The 15,786-nt window shown below is 43.0% G+C and overlaps 1 protein-coding gene across 3 annotated transcripts in view; it reads right to left on the reverse strand.

Moving 5' to 3' along the window:
* Positions 1-8,554: 8,554 nt before the first annotated feature.
* RHOT1 (ras homolog family member T1) overlaps positions 8,555-15,786 on the reverse strand; it is a 49,403-nt gene continuing 42,171 nt past the window's right edge. For 2 of the 3 annotated variants that reach the window (XM_015424684.1, XM_015424683.1), the window contains one exon: positions 8,555-9,723. In XM_015424684.1, coding sequence (XP_015280170.1) covers positions 9,606-9,723 — 118 coding nt within the window. In that variant the 3' untranslated portion in view covers positions 8,555-9,605. Of the gene's footprint in view, positions 9,724-12,026; positions 12,171-15,786 lie in introns of all 3 variants that reach the window. The other variant, XM_015424682.1, reaches the window with a different exon arrangement.

Raw genomic sequence — 15,786 nt, forward strand, 5'->3', positions numbered from 1 at the left:
AGGAATCAAGAGGAGGTTTCTTGTAAGACACTGTTCATTACATCAAGTTGCAATATAAATCAAGCAAGGTGGGGGAGGGGAGAATCCACCAAGCTCTGTATTCCTGGCAACACCCCCCCAAAAAAAACTTTCCACCATTCAGAAAGGAACCCTTAATTTACTTGATTTGCACCCCACCTTTCTCCTCAGTGGAGAACCAAAGTGGATTACATGTCTCTCTTCTAATTCATTTTATCCTCCCAACAACCCTGTGAGGTAGGTTAGGCTGAGGGTCTGTGACTGGCCCAAGGTCAACCAGCAAGCTTCCATGACAGAGAGTAGGGATTCGAACCTGGGCCTCCCAGATCCGAGTCCAACACTCTAAGAAGAAGAGAAGAGGAGATTGAATTTATACCCCGCCCTTCACTACCCTAAGGTGTTTCAGAGCGGCTTACAAACTCCTTTCCCTTCCCCTCCCCACAACAGACACCCTGTGAGGTAGGTGAGGATGAGAGAACTCTTGACAGAAATTGCTCTTTTTTCAAGAACAGCTGTGCCAGAGTTATGGCTTGCCCAAGGTCATCCAGCCAGGTGCAAGTGGAGGAGTGGGGAATCAAACCCGGTTCTCCCAGATTAGAGTCCGCGCACTTAACCACTACACCAAATGATGCTGGTTCTCTTTTGTCACTTGTCCGTGCATATCCATTTTTTAAAAAAAAACTGGGCATAATCCAGCCAAACTGAAGCGCAAGTCCCTTCGATTTCAGAAGGCTCACTTGTCAGAGGTCACATAAACCCATTCATGCAAAGCACTTGTTTTCAACTGGTGCTACATTGTTGTCTGACTCTGGATAGCATCCTCCCAACCTAAGTGGGGACTGCAAAAGATGAACGACTGCTGAGTCGTTTTAATTCCATGATCAAACCTTATAGATTTTCTTTCCATTGCATACCCCAAGCTGGCAAATGACAAAACAATCAATTATTTAAACTGCCCAACTCTCAATAAGCAACAGTCTTCAATGAAGTCTCTCATGCTTCTCAGCCATAAGCTTGGTGCTGAAGAACAGCAAAAAAAATAGTACCGTTGCAAGAAATAAAAAAAAAAAGCATCATAAAAACTTAATCTCTGCAAACCAGCTGAACCAAGTCTCAAGTTGTGGACAGATAGAGCTTTGTGAAGCAACTCTGCTCTCTGGTGGCAAAAGGCTACTACTGCACAAAAGAGTGAAAAACGTTGCACAGTCGATCACCTTTCACTGCTGCTCAGCAACCGTCCACTCTGCACTGATCCGTTTCAAAGTACATGCCAGCCTGGATATAGAAAGGTTAACCAAGAAATTGCAAATATACCAGAGAACAGGTTAAATGTCTGCCAGTCTCATCCTCTCCTAGCTGGTTTTGGATTAAAGAATCCAAGCATGCTGTGGCAGATTCTTTTATACAGAAGTTATAACACCCATGTCTAATTCGATGTGGAGAGCCATCTTGACCAGGGAGGCTTATAGCTCCGTCAAAGATATTCAGGTGGCAAATTCTGATGGGGAAGTGAGCTCTACAGCTGGGAGACCAACTCTAGGAAAGTATTTTGATCTAGGCACATGATTGAAAGCTCTTTCTTGATTACCAGTTGATGGTGGTGAGCATCATCGTTGTAAGACGGAAGACTCTGAAAGAGACAGGGCCCAATCTGATAAGCCTTTCAAAATCAAGCAAGCTTTACAAATGTGCTGAGAAAATAGCAGGAAGCCTGTGCAAAAAGTGGAAGAGGCCGACCATTATGCTCTACAACAAAGAAACTTCTAGGCAATCATCATGGCGAGTCTTACTTGACAGCCATTGCAGAAATCTATCCCATGTTGTTTGAACAATAAGAGCCCTACTGGATCAGGCAAAAGGCCCATCTAGTCCAGAATTCTGTTCATGCAGTGGCCAACCAGCTACCTCAACAAGCACCCTCCTGCCTGTGCTCCTCAGCAATTGATTTAAGGAGGCAACATCTACTTCTGCTTCACTGACTATGCTAAAGCCTTTGACTGTGTGGATCACAACAAACTATGGCAGGTCCTTAAAGAGATGGGGGTACCAGACCATCTCACATGTCTCTTGAGAAACCTGTATAAGGGTCAAGAAGCGACAGTTAGAACTGGAAATGGAACAACTGATTGGTTTAGCATAGGAAAAGGAGTACGACAAGGATGTATATTGTCACCTTTATTTAATATATATGCAGAGTACATCATGCGAAATGCTGGCCTAGATGAATCACAAGCAGGAATTAAGATTGCTGGGGAAAAGATCAACAACCTCAGATATGCAGACGATACCACTCTAATGGCAGAAAGTGAAGAGGACCTAAAGAGCCTCTTGCTCAGGGTAAAAGAGGAGAGCGCAAAAGTGGGCTTAAAGCTCAACATCAAAAAAACTAAGATCATGGCATCCGGCCCCATCACTCCTTGGCAAATAGAAGGGGAAGTCGTGGAAGTAGTGCCAGACTTCACATTCCTGGGATCCCAGATCGCCGCAAACTGTGACAGCAGCCATGAAATTAAAAGACGCCTGCTCCTTGGGAGGAAAGTGATGGTGAACCTAAACAGCATGATAAAAAGTAGAGACATCACCCTGCCAACAAAAGTTTGCATGGTCAAAGCAATGGTATTTGATATATTAAAATTCTTCTCAGTGTAACTTCAGATGCCTATTTATCTTTGAAAGCTATAGAAAATAGAAAACAATGACATATTAAACATCTGATGAAATGGGCTCTTGCCCACAAGAACTGATGTACAAATAAATTAGTGGTTTTTTTCCCCCAAATTGCTAAAGGAGTCTGTACTGGTCTTGACATGAGAGATACTCTTTTGCAACACACTCAAAGGATGAGATGGTTAGACAGTGTCATAGATGCAACGAACATGAAATTGAGCAAACTTCAGAGGACGGCGGAAGACAGGAAGGCCTGGCGTGATCTGGTCCATGGGGTCGTGAAGAGTCGGACTCGACTGTGCGACTGAACAACAACAAGGCCTCTGGAACTGGAGGGGGCAGATACCCAGCATGATTAGAAGCCAGTAATAGCCCAGTCCTCCATGAATATGTCCACTCCCCTTTTTAAGCAGATCATGAGAAGGGAGGGCAGGAAGGGTTGCATCAGTGCTTAGTTCTTGTGGCCCTTTCTTATATGCCCAAGCAAATGATGATCGCCGCTTTGAGGTCAGGAAGCAATTTTCTCCGGGCCAGTTTGGTCACAGATCTTGAAGGATGGGGGGGGGGGGGGTGGCTCGTCTCTCTGCATTGTGCAGGGGATTGGACTAGATGACCCTGAAGGTACCTTCCAACTCTATGATTCTACAGCCTTTCATTGACAGCCACATCCTGTTACAGTGAGTTCCACAAATTAACTATACACCAAGAAATACTCCCTTTCGTATATCCAAGTTAATCTAGATTGACAGGGTTAGGTGTTGTCCATCAGAGCTGAAGTTACCACATTAATGGTCACCTTCTTTGGAGAAAGTGGAACAGAAATTGGGCATGAGCTTTAAAGGCAAACAGCCAGCAGATGATGGCAGTAAGCATCATTCGGCTTGCACTGATGTATAAAGGGTCACTGTGTGGATTAGCCACAATCTTCAACAGGGTACAAAGGTGCATGGCATAGAAATCTCCAGTCTCCACTTGCCACATTAAATAGTTGGGGACAACTGCAGGACAGACAATAGGTATGTGAATAACTACAAGAGAGTCAGATTTCAGTCTACAGTAATTACAACTCTTTGTGTCAGCCCTACTCAAATTCTTTGCTTTCCCTGCTTTAACCAGCCTTGGAATCCAAAGTAATCAGTGTTTGGAAGTTTATGCTGCACAATGTGGAATTTAAAAAAAAACCAAACTACATCCAGCTACTTTCCTTACACTATTCCTAAGCATTAATGAATCATCCCCAGATACTACACTTCTATCTGCCAAAGCTAAATACAGCACATTATGTGACGCCAGAAGCTATTTTCACACATCATTATGATTTTTTTTATCTTGTCAAAAAGCAAGGAAGTTAACCCGAAGACTGCAACATCACATTTGTGCGTACAATTTAGCAAAGAGGTAAGGAAGGAGAAGGTGATATTTTTTTTAAAGGAAGAAAACAGGGAACATGTCGGGGAAATAAATAACAAGAAACCACACCTAGGTAGAAAATGGGCCTTTCAGTTTAGCAACTCCAGATCTGTCCCATGTCTGTCTCTCCTTTTTCATGTCCCATAGAAGAAATGCATGAAATACATTAAAAAAAATTAAGCAGTCACTTCTACTTATCCTTATATATTGGCAAGTAGGATTTCCCCCCTCGCTATATATACAGAAAAATTGTAGATCAGTGGAACAGCATCTGTCTTGCATGCAGAAGGTTTCTGGTTCAATCCCTGGGGTCTCAATTTTTTCCTTGCCCAGGATGCTGAAGAGCTGCATCCCCCCAGGAAAAAAACAATCTCTTGAAGGTGAATTTCTCATCATGGCCTTGAAAAGCTCGAATATTAAATGCTAAGAGTGCAGCTGATAACAAACTCCTAGGAGCTCTTGAGGTCTTCTAGTTCAAATAAAGGTCGCTCTTCAAGGCGCCATGCAAAACTGCTTGCCATGCAAGGTTGCCCATGTAAGGTTGCAGCTTCAAAAGCAGAGGCTGAAAATCAAGTTGGAAGCCCGTTTCAAATGTGTATCAAAATTTTAAAATGTGGTATCCAGATGAGCACGGATTACCGCAGGAGACAGGCTATGACACTTCATGACACTTTACAGAAAGCATAAAGTTTTGGCCTTAAAAATCTAACCTAGATCCTAAGCATTTTCTGTTAAAAATGATCTCTGGCATAAGGGCTATGACATAAACACAACTTTACCAGTCAAGAGTATTTAACTTTACAAACTCTGCTGCATCTATTTCCTTCATAGTCCAGGCCTATTTATCCTTTTGCTTCCCAGCACTAGGATTCACTTAGTTCCTTGGGTCACCCAACCACCCATACACATTAACTCAGCACTTCCCTCTCATTTATATAAAAATGTAAATCTGTGCCTCTAACAGGTTCCACTATTCACACATATGCAATCGCAGCAGGTACAAAGAATGTTGATTGTTAACCTGCAGCTTCAATTCACATTAATTCAGGTCCACTTTTTCATAGTGCTGTGGAAAAGGTAAGATCTGGCCTGTCACTGCCAGCTTGTTCTTTTGCAGTTATGGCGGTACATGCAAGCCAGGAAATGGCTTCGATAAAGAATTCCTACCTCCATTCGCTAGGATTCAACAAGGGGTCTGTGACTCCTCTACAGGCTGGAGTTCGTCAGGCTGGGATGACAAAGCTATTTTGCATAGGGACTAGGGATGTTTTCACAACTGGGACCATGTAAACATATAGCAGTAGCTCTGTTGCAAACAAAAGTCCCAGGCTTACAAGGAAGCTCTGCCCTTACATGGCAGTCTCGTATGTCTGACTGATCCCTTCTCCACATGGTGAATAAATGTTTTTGATGTATCTCTGTACAGCTCCAAAGAACAATGATCAGAATTTGGGATCCAAACAAAAAAGAGCTAAATCCACAACTGACAGGGTTTACCATTTAGCACCATGTCTCACATTTTTGAAATTATAATACACTAAGAATAAGGCCTGTTGTAGAAATAAATACAACAAGCTCTAAAAAGAGGCTCTGGGAGAGTGCCCTGGCCTTGGACACTCAGCACCAGTTTGCTGTGGCGACCTCAACAGTGTATAATGACACAGAGTCCACTATTTTCTCCAGGGGAACTGATCTCTGCCATCTGAAGAGCAGCTGTAATTCTGCATGATCTCCATCCCTCCCATGGAGACGGGCAACAATGGTTCCCCATAAGGGAATGGCTCATTCGGAGGATGGAGTCTATGGCATTGTACCTGTCTGAGGTCCCACCCCTCCTCAAACCAGACCCTCTCCAGACACCACCCCTCAAATCTCCAGGAATTTCCCAACCTGGAGTTGGCAACCTGATCTCCCTCCCAGCCAACTGTCAACCTACCGTTATCTGCCCCCTGGCTTCAGCTTTCCATCTCCTCCCCCTCCCTCCTAGGGAGCAGTTGTAATTCTGAGTGATCTGCAGCCCCACCTAGAGATTGGCAACAATGGTTCCCCATGAGGGAATAACTGGCTTGGAGGATGGAATCTATGGAACTGTACCTGACTGAGGTCCCACCCCTCCTCAAACCTCACCCGCTCCATCCCTCAACTCTCCAGAAATTTCCCACCTGGAGTTGGCAACCCTATCAGGAATGGCCCCAATGAGTTTTCTCCCAAAGGCCAAATCAGGTGTGAAAAGGGCCTTTTAGTGACAGAACCTGGTTGCCTAGCAACAGGCACTGAGGAGAAAGCACAGCTGCCACCTCTGATTAGGAAAATACCTGGAGTTTTGGGGGGTGGATCCTATGGAGGGCAGCATTGGGGGGGATGGAAGGACCCAGCAGGGGATAATAGCATAGGGTCTACCCTCCAAAGCAGCCATTTTCTCCAGGGGAATTGATCTCTGTCATCTGGAGATCAATTGTAACAGTGGGAGATCTCCAGGTCCCACCTGGAGATTGGCAACAATGGGTCCCCATTAGGGAATGGCTGACTTGGAGGGTGGAGTCTATGGCATTGCACCTGTCTGAGGTCCGACCCCTCCTCAAACCTCACCCTCTCCAGGCTCCATCCCTCAAATCTCCAGGAATTTCCCAGCTGGAGTTGGCAACGTTATAAGGATGGGCCCCAAGGAGTGTTCTCCCAAAGGCCAAAATAGGTGTGAAAAGGGCCTTTTAGTGACAGAACCTGGCTGGCTAGCAACAGGCACTGAGGAGAAAGTACAGTTGCCAGCTCTGATTAGGGAAATACCTGGAGATTTGGAGGGTGGATCCTATGGACGGCAGCATTGGGGTGGAGGATAGAAGGACTCAGCATGGGATAATGCCATAGGGTCTACCCTCCAAAGCAGCCATTTTCTCTAGGGGAACTGATCTCTGTAATCTGGAGATCAGTTGTAACAGTGGGAGCTCTCCAGGTCTCACCTGGAGATTGGCAACCCTAGGGGAAAGTCAGCCACACAGCAGTGGGTTGAAGAGAATGGTTTGATGGTCGCTGGCCCACCTCATTAACCAGCCAGCCATGGTGGAGGCAAAAAGGAAAGAGAGCCATTTTAAATTAATTCTGACAGGAAAGTGTTTTTTTACTGACAGAAATTGGTTGCCTAACAGCCGCCACTGAGGAGACAGTCAGTCTCTCACAGGAGCCAAGAGAAGTGTCTTCCTTAGGAGAAAGTCTGGCTTTCCAGGAGCTGCAGCTCATTTCCTCTAGGCCAGACCCTCCCTGGCACTGCCGCTGCTGCTGAAGGAAGGCGGGGAGCCTTTGAAAGGCGCTGTGCAGCCTTCTCTGCGGTGCAGCCCGCTGAGCTATCACCAGCCAAGGGGCCGCAAGGGGCAGCGAAAGTGAGTGCTTCCCCTGCTTGCCGCCTCCTTCTCCCCCGTGGAGGGGTTACTGCTCTCTCTGCAGAGCGTCCATCCCCTTCGCCTGCTCCCTCCAGACTGAGGGCAAAACGCTGCCTGCCGGCTCGGTGGGCAGGTCTGAGCCAACGCAGCAAGCCAATGCAGCCATGAAATTGGGAGACTGTGAGAGTGGCAGCTGAAAGGCTGTGGAAGCGTGTCCAGGAGGGACACCAAAACTCTTATTATAAGGAGAGATTTCCAAAACAATCATGAATAGAACTGCTGTCAAATACTTTGAAGGAACTCTTTTTTAGCAGCCATAATTTATAGGTAGCGAATGCCACAACTGAAAATTGCCTGTTCAGACAATACACAGAGCTATCTGCACTGAAATTCTCGAATGTTAGGTGACTACAAGTATTTATGAAATGTTGATGCAAAGAGCTTCGTCCATTGTCAGTTGTAAAATGATCATTCGTGAGCATATTAGACTGATGGAACAAGAGAATTATTTGATGAAATTGTTACGTTGAGAGTGGTGGACTCTAATCTGGAGAACCAGGTTTGATTCCCCATTCCTCCACATACAGCTGCTGGGTGACCCTGGATCAGTCAAAGTTATCTGAGAGCCGTTCTCTCAGGCCCACCTACCTCACAGGGTGTCTGTTGTGGGGAGAAGAAGGGAAGGAGATTGTAAACTGCTCTGAGACTCCGAGTGAAGGGTGGGGTATAAATCTAATCTCTTCTTCCGACCCACCTGTTTTACACTATAATCCTGTGAGGTCAAGTACAGGCTGGGAACAGATGGCTAGCCCAAAAGGAATCCAGCACTCCTCATGGCTGAGTAAAGATCTGAACCCAAGTAAAGACAAATATGGTATCAGATTTTTTGCAAATGTTAGTATCCCCCCCCCCCCCCCCCCCCCCGGCTGGCATTGGTTAAGAAGAATGACAACTTGTGTTTTGGTACACAAGGCTTCCTTGATTTGGAAACAATCTTTTACACACATAAAAATTAGTCACTGCTGTGCATGCTGCATAAATACGGCTTCAAAGCTCAAGAATAAGCATTCAGAACAGAGCACGGTACAGTTATTTATTAAATACTTGAAAAGGCCAGTGATGGGAAAAAATAGGTTCGACAGGAGAGAATTCCATTTGTAAGGGCCACTTTGATCCTCCCCTTCGTCTCTCTCTCTCTCTTTTTTAGTTTTTTTCTTTAAAAATGCCATCTACAGGTAATCCCAGCCTGGTATATGATGCAGTGCAAACCATGCAAACTAATCTACCACCAGTAGAGTAAAGCACTGTGTACTGTTTCAGTTTTACACAGCTTTTAGGAGAACGACTTGTAGAAGTGAGGGGATGAAAACACACACTTTTGTGAATTATAAACAGGTATAATATACAAATTCGTGGCCCACAGGATTTGAAAGGGCTATAAAAACACAACAGAGTGGAAAACGATCACCAGAGGGCTCACAGCATCCATTGTTGACAAGTAGCTTGACAAGTTTTGTTTTTGTTAAATTCAAGGGAATGCCCCATCCCTTCCACCCACCCCATCCTCTTTGCTCTATGGCACATTTAGCTGTACAACATAGGATACAGAATCATCAGTCTAAGTCAAGTCTGCCACAGTAAGACACTTCACTGAAATCAGATCATGGATAAGTTTGCAACTAAGAAAGAAAAAAAAAAGTAATCCCTCTCTAGATCCTGTCATCCAGAGAGAGGACTTAGATGCCTGTGAAATAAATAAGTACATGGTGATCCTGGACTTGAACTTTGGTGAAAATAAACCCTTGCTCCATTCAAAACGTCTAAGAATGGTATATCTAATAACTTTGTCCCACTGCTTTAATATATACAAATTATATTTACAGTCATTCCCTTTTGGCCTTCCAACTTTAGCTTTTTTTTTTTTTTTGGTTAGCCACTGTAATGCAAAACTTCCCTTTCCATGACCTATGCAATACTGCAAGTTAGAGCTATCGTTTAAAATCATCTTATCCATGAATTACAAAGAATAAAGTAACTCGCATATATAAATATTTCTAGCAGATTTAGAATGTACATAAAAGTCCCGTCCCCCCCGTTTTTAAGCATCCCTCCCTCCCAAACGTGCTTCCTCCCGGATCATCGCTGCTTTAGTAATGCTCTGTACATGGCGAAGCCCAAAACGGCAAAAACTGTAGCACCAAAACTTGCACGAAGCCAAAAGGTAGAGCTCTTGAGGTCTGCTTGTGTCACATGCCTACAATTTGGAAAAGATCAAAAACAAAGTTAGATTGATTTTGTAATGGCAACGTCAGAACAAAATCCCCAGATCATGACATGTAATTTTGCTTTTGGAAAGATACGACACTTGTCAGTTTTAAGTCGGTTATATAAACACAGTGTGAAGATCTGTACTTCTGGTGAAGCCTTAGGAATTGATGCTGTTGCCCTGTGTGTCCAGACAGCACGGTTGAATTATAGCTCAGTTACTACATCAAATGAACTGAACCGCAATTCAAGCAACTTTGCCTTCAAATATTTTTTTGTTCATGATCAACCTTGCACTATGAAGTTAAATCTGAACATGCTGCTGTGAACATCTTCACCAAGTCACCTTTGCACGACTTGTACAATTGGAATTGTGAATTAAATACAGACTTGCAGATAGCTACTTGCCAATTGTGAATAAGGATGACTATCAGACAAACAGGCAGGGAAGACTTTTGTAAATTGGACAGAAGAGGGTTTCAGACTGGATGCGCTGTATGTTACTTACATTAGTACATATGAGCAGGGCATTAAGTAACATTTGTGGACTTCTTTGCAAGGTTGATCTAGTAAGTAGAACTACACTAAACCTCTGTCAATAAGTCAGATGAAGAAGTCTGGAAAAAACAGACTGTGTAGGTTGGTTATGCCTGAGAAAAAAATGCAGAAATAATTTGTCTACAGTGGCAACAGAAATGCACAACATTCTTTCGTGGACCACTAGGTTCTATGTTGCTCTGGGACTTTTAGGGTAATCAGAACTGAAGCCAGCATGTTTGAAACTACAGAAAGAAAATACTTGTTAAAGCTTGAGCTTCCCAGGGCTTAAAAGTTTTCAAGTATTGCCAGATTTTTATGCAAAAAAGATAGCTGTTTTGAAGGAAAGAACAGACAAGTGACTAGTATTTTTCCAAGAGCCAGAACAATGATGACACATCTTCCTTGCTAAAATTAAACACACACAAACACACAATCAGGGCTGGCCCTAGACACTGTAGTTTCCTTAGCCTACTCTCTGTGTCCACTGATTCCCCACCGCCCACCCTAGGAATGTTCTTTTGCTACAGAGGCAAGAGATCAAATCAGTGTAATATTTCAAAGGCCCAAACCATGTTAACACCAGCCATGCAAAACACCTAGATGGTGGTTAAGTGACTTTTGGAACTTTTCATGCAACTGTCTCCATATTTAAACTGGTTCTGCCCTAATGTGGGGGGGAGCTCATCTGGCAGGCTACTACAAAACCATCATCCCCCCCCCCCTTCAGAATTATCTAGACTTCGCACACCGACTCTACGACTGCAGTCTGGGAAAGAACAGCCCCCTGCTGGTGCCCTCCCTGGCCAGTCAGTCTCTGGAAGAAAAGGCAGCTGGAACCCGATGCAACAGCAACTGTGACATGATGCTTCTGTACCATGGTAGACTTGACCCCAAGAATATTGTCTAACGAATCATTCACATTACTGTGCTACAAAGCTGTGATGTAGGCTAAATGTTAGGACAACGGGCAATGACATTAACAGAAGAAAACAAAATGCAGCAAAGAAGCAGGAATACAATGAGTGGAAAAAAGCCACAATAAGACAAAAGACAAGGCAATGAATTAATAACCCAAGCCCCTCCCCCCACAATAGTTTGTGAGCATGCTCAGCTAGCCCTCATCATAATAATGGTGGCTTACCATAACATGGCAGAAAGAAAATTTTCAACCAAAGATTACTGCCGTGACCTTAATTCAAGGCACACTGATTCTCAAAACTGAGTGTTACAACAACTGGTTAGGAAGACCCTGCTGTACAGGGGGAAGGAGAATGAAATTTCCAGTCTGGGCATTTTGTAAAACCCAAATCAGAAATAATGGGAGAAGTCTGACTGAACAGTGATCCTGTGTGCATGTGCACCACATCAGATGCACTTCAAGATGTGATGCAGGTTAAACTATATGCTCCTTCATTTAAAAAAACCCACAAAAACCCTGAGACTGTGCCACTGGTTAACATACCTTGCCACAACAAACTAAACCAGATTAAATTCTTTTCCAAGCACGTGGGCAACAATGCTTTCCAAGGGCTGCATGATTTGTTCTTTCCATGCAATATTAATAGCGGCCAGTCAATCAACAAAGCAACAGGCAAAACCAGCAGCAATTGATCTCCAGATCTTTGGCCTAGGAGGTTCTGATCTTGAAACAGCACAAGTGCATGTGTTTCTAGTGCGGGTTAGTCCTTCCAATATCTTAAGAACAAAGCACATATTTTCTTTGGAGGGGGGAATTAGTCAGGCATCCGTTACCTGTCTTTAAGGAACTGTGGATCAAGGGATGACTCCATGAAGATGGAATCTTCTACAGAGCTGACGGCGTGCACCTGGTGAACAATACTGCTCTCCTCATCTGATAACAGGATGGCACCCAACTCATCTACACGGGCTCTCAACCTTTTTACATGCACACAGTTGGCAGGTTCACAGGAGGGCTCAAAACAGCAAGTTACACACCAAGAAGGCTGACACTCAGCTACCAATCTGTTTTTAAACTAACACCTTTTGCTCTTATGTGCCTGTTAATAAAGTGGCACATAAAACTGATCATGATTGGAGAGGTAATACAAATATAAAGCCATCCCTAGCCAAATAAACCCCTGCCAAGTGACATGAAAGTATGGCTAAAATGAGAACGGCCTCAGTTTTTCCCATGATTTCAGGTACATCGATCTTATGGAAAGAGCTGCTTTTTTTAAAAAAAAAGATACCTACTGTGAAATTAAATGAAACAATGAATTATCTTGCAGAATAATTCATGTGATCTGATCTAAGATGTATTTAGAAACTTTGTTATTTTCCAGATTTAATTAGAAAAAGGCTACCTGGAATATACTTGGGATGTGAATTTAAGCATTCTCAATACATGAATTAAAAGCATCCATGGCAATCTATTCTTAAGACTCCAGAATTTCTGTCCTTCCGTTTGTCTTTACTAGTGTGCCCATGTGTATACATGCACAGAGGGTTAAGTCTCAGCAATCTGTTGTTATACTTTTAAACTAATCTCTTAGAAAAATTATTCTCCAGTTTAAGCTGTATATATTTTTCTGGAACTGAGTCATTAACAAAGTTGTAGCACCAACACAGACATGCCAAAGATGGGGGCAGAGAAGATGCAAAAGTACACCAACGCTGCAGACAGGTCTGCCAGTGGAATCATATAGATGAGCTGTATTCCCTTTCTAAAAACCCCATAACTGTGTTAAAATGAAAAGTAAGGCAACAGGTAGATTATGTTTTAATTATCCAACTGTGATTCCTGAAAAGTGACTAATCTATACTAGACAAGCAAGCAAAGTCTTTCAAAGGCATTTACTGTACGACTAAGCAGGTTATAACTCACTCTCAGATCATACTAGTACTGTATTAGTCCTGAATTAGATTCTTGCATTTTATTTATTCCGATCCCCAAAACATCTATTAACTTCCAAGGTGATTTATCAAATAACTCTGAAGTGAATATATTACTATGCATGTTTAGTAATTACTATACATCACTGACATATTTAAAAAAGTCTTAGCTGGTGAAGCTTATCTAATTTGTCTACTTCTAACGCAGTATGTAAATTTTGTCCAGTCAACAGTAATAAGATAAATTATGCTCCTTTTTTTAACAAGGGGAAAAACCGGAAGGAATACAAGCATTTAGTAATGTATAGCGCTAAGAAGATGTCTTTGAAGTCTTACAGTGAAGAACACTGTTTTTGCAAGGGAAAAATGCACTCTTAATCCTACTTAGTGGGTTCATTGTCTGTTACTTCAGGAGCCACAACACTGGCCCAGGTCAGAACCTGGACAGAAGACCACCACTGGGGTTGCTACGCACAGAAAGGCAATGGCAAACCACTCTGCTTATCTCATGCTTGGAATGCCGTGTGGAAGGGGTTGTTATAAGTTGGTTGCGACTCAGAGGCACGTTTTTCTTCATGAAGGGCCAGTGAAGGGCTAACCAAAATGGTAACTAAGCACAACTCAATTTTGCATGGGAGCTTGATACTCTTACGCAACAAGATGCAGGACTCCCCAAAAGCCAAGGTGGCCAGCTGCAAGGAGGAGCAGCGCTATGTTTTATTTTCCTCAAACTGTTAGTGTTTGCAGGAAAAGCAGCAAGCCTCCAAAATTTCTGCATGCTATTTATGGGCAGAATTTTAACATAGCAGACAATCACATAATTAAATTGCCACTAAATAAATGTATCAGCCATACACATAACAGTAAGTTAAAAAGCAATTCACTTGAACAAATGCTGGGTAGAATTCCAGCATAGCTTTAATTCATTTCAAACACTTGTCTAATGGATTTTGATAACAGATCAGTGTGTTTTGGCTATAGGTTTATCAATGGAATGGTTGTGGTCCAGATATAAGCACTATTCCCCCTCCTTCAAAAACTTCCTACCTTCCAAAACTCTTTCAAGGAGAAGGGAAACTGCATTTCTATACACAATATTTTTCTTCCCCACTTGGAGTTCTTGTACATGTTTCACAGACTGTCTTTTGAAATCAATGCAATTTAAAGAGCCAACTTGAGAGTTAAGGGGTTGGAAGCTTCTCAGACAGGGATGGAAAAGATGTGCCCAGCATCTGGTCAGAGGACCTATTTATCCCAGAGGACACATGACATGGTCTGGTCAGTACTTAAGAATGGCAATCTCCTGGGAAACCCCATACATACCACCTTGAAGTCCAGGATGGAAGAAAGGTGGGATGTACGTGTAACATAGGTATTTTGGCTGTGATTCTCCACTGTACTGAAGTGTAGGCAACACAGTGAAACAGCATCTGTCTGAGTTAAACCAAAATCAAGTATAGCTCAACCTGTTAAGAGTTCATTCTTGATCCTTTCCACAGACAGATAAATCAATGCATGACAACAGCACAGGCTCAAATGTGCTCTTCAGAGCTGCAATCAAAGTAAGACTCACACAATAATGTGGAGTGGTTTCAGGAGCCACAAAGAAAACTCACTGATGAAGGCATCATTTACAGGAGCCTGGTAAACACAATAGGAGGCCCAACCACTTAATGCGAAGAGGAAGGGAGAGGGAGGAGAGTCGGTTTTATATCCCACTCTTGACTACTCAAAGAAGTCTCAGAGTGGCTTACAATCACCTTCCCTTCTATTACCCACAACAGATACCCTGTGAGGTAGGTGGGGCTGAGAGAGTTCTGAGAGAACTGTGACTGACCCAAGGTCACCCAGCTGGCTTCATGTGGAGAATCAAACCCGGTTCTCCAAGATTAGAGTCCGCCACTCTTAACCACTACACCAAGCTGGCTCTCATATATAGTCCAATATTAAACTTACCCCAGGACTGGATGGGGCTCAGAAATAATTAAATTATCTATCTCCCATAACATAAAAAGGAAAAGCCAAACTAAAATACTATTACCTTCTTCAAATTTACATGACTGAACAGAAGGCAACATAATATGTCTGCATTGTGACAGGCTGATGCCTTTGTAAAATTATTTGGCTGACAATCTGAGAATGAATACACTGCAAATCCACGTACTCAGAATAACTCATAGCACAAAATGCTGAGATCCTGATTTCAAGTAATTTGTTTATACCTCTCATGCATTTTGTATTGCAGCTCATTCCCATGAACCTCGAGACAACAGAGAAACACTTCAAGTCTGCTAACCTTGCACTTTCTGAAAGTCTCCCTACAGAAAATCCCCACTTTCATACAGACATACAACCATTAAGGGCTTCAAGCCAAAGTAAAATGCTGCTAACTGCACAAGACGAATGAAATTAATGATTTCAGACCAATGAAGCAGAGGCAAAAGGGTAAAAAAAACCAGTCCTATTATCCACAGGACATGCAGGTGATCAAAAAGAAATCCCCAAGCTGATGGGATGAAAACATACACAAGATGAATTAGAACAGCTCACACAGAAATACTGTTTTTAAAAAGAGGAACATGAATGCAGTAAAAAGAGAGTAAGTGCCAGCCAGACAAATGAAAATGGACACCTAAAGGAAAGAAACAAATTAAAACAC

Source organism: Gekko japonicus, unplaced genomic scaffold, assembly GCF_001447785.1.
Source record: "Gekko japonicus isolate JY-2015 unplaced genomic scaffold, Gekko_japonicus_V1.1 scaffold668, whole genome shotgun sequence".
NCBI lineage: Eukaryota > Metazoa > Chordata > Lepidosauria > Squamata > Gekkonidae > Gekko > Gekko japonicus.